The sequence below is a fragment of the Atta colombica genome, unplaced genomic scaffold (genome assembly GCF_001594045.1).
Source record: "Atta colombica isolate Treedump-2 unplaced genomic scaffold, Acol1.0 scaffold110, whole genome shotgun sequence".
Taxonomy (NCBI): domain Eukaryota; kingdom Metazoa; phylum Arthropoda; class Insecta; order Hymenoptera; family Formicidae; genus Atta; species Atta colombica.
In genome coordinates, this window is record NW_017259196.1 from 1,264,600 (window position 1) to 1,265,174 (window position 575).

General features: G+C 29.4%; 1 protein-coding gene across 2 annotated transcripts in view; it reads right to left on the minus strand.

The window, feature by feature from the left end:
* Positions 1 to 31: 31 nt before the first annotated feature.
* Positions 32 to 575, minus strand: part of LOC108693860 (ATP-binding cassette sub-family G member 1-like) — a 34,457-nt gene continuing 33,913 nt past the window's right edge. For both annotated transcript variants that reach the window (XM_018203029.1, XM_018203030.1), the window contains exon 3: positions 32 to 236. In XM_018203029.1, the coding sequence (XP_018058518.1) occupies positions 73 to 236 (164 nt within the window). In that variant the 3' untranslated portion in view covers positions 32 to 72. The remainder of the gene's footprint in view (positions 237 to 575) is intronic.

Below are 575 nucleotides of genomic sequence, written 5' to 3' on the forward strand. Positions count from 1 at the left end.
TATATATATATATATATGGGTTTTTCCGGATTTAATTGACTAACAACTAACAACGCAAAGAAGATAATAAGACTAGTCAATTCGACGTTTAGATTTTACGATGTTACAAAATAATAACTTGTATCCTGCAAGAATGTCGAGTAATGTCGATTTCCCAGCACCGGAAGGACCTAGAATCGCTGTCAGCTCGCCCGACTTGAATTGCCCGCTGAGTCCCCTTAGAATCGTCTTTGATTCTGTAAATTTAACAGAAAGTTCAATTTTATGCCTGAGGGACAATAACATTTTTACGATTAAAGTATCGAATGTTAATTGATATAATCAGTATGATATAAGGGATATGTGTTGCCAGATAAACGAGATGACGAGAACGAGTATAATTACTTTAAAAACAATAAAATTAATGAACTATTTTAATAAAAACTATCTTAAAGAGAGTATAAAATATGTATTAATATTATCGCTTTAAACAAACTACATATATGTGAAAATTGTGTTCATGACATTCTACTTTTATTGGGCAACATCAATTTTTATAGATTATTTATTTTATTTGATATTAGTTATATTGTTAT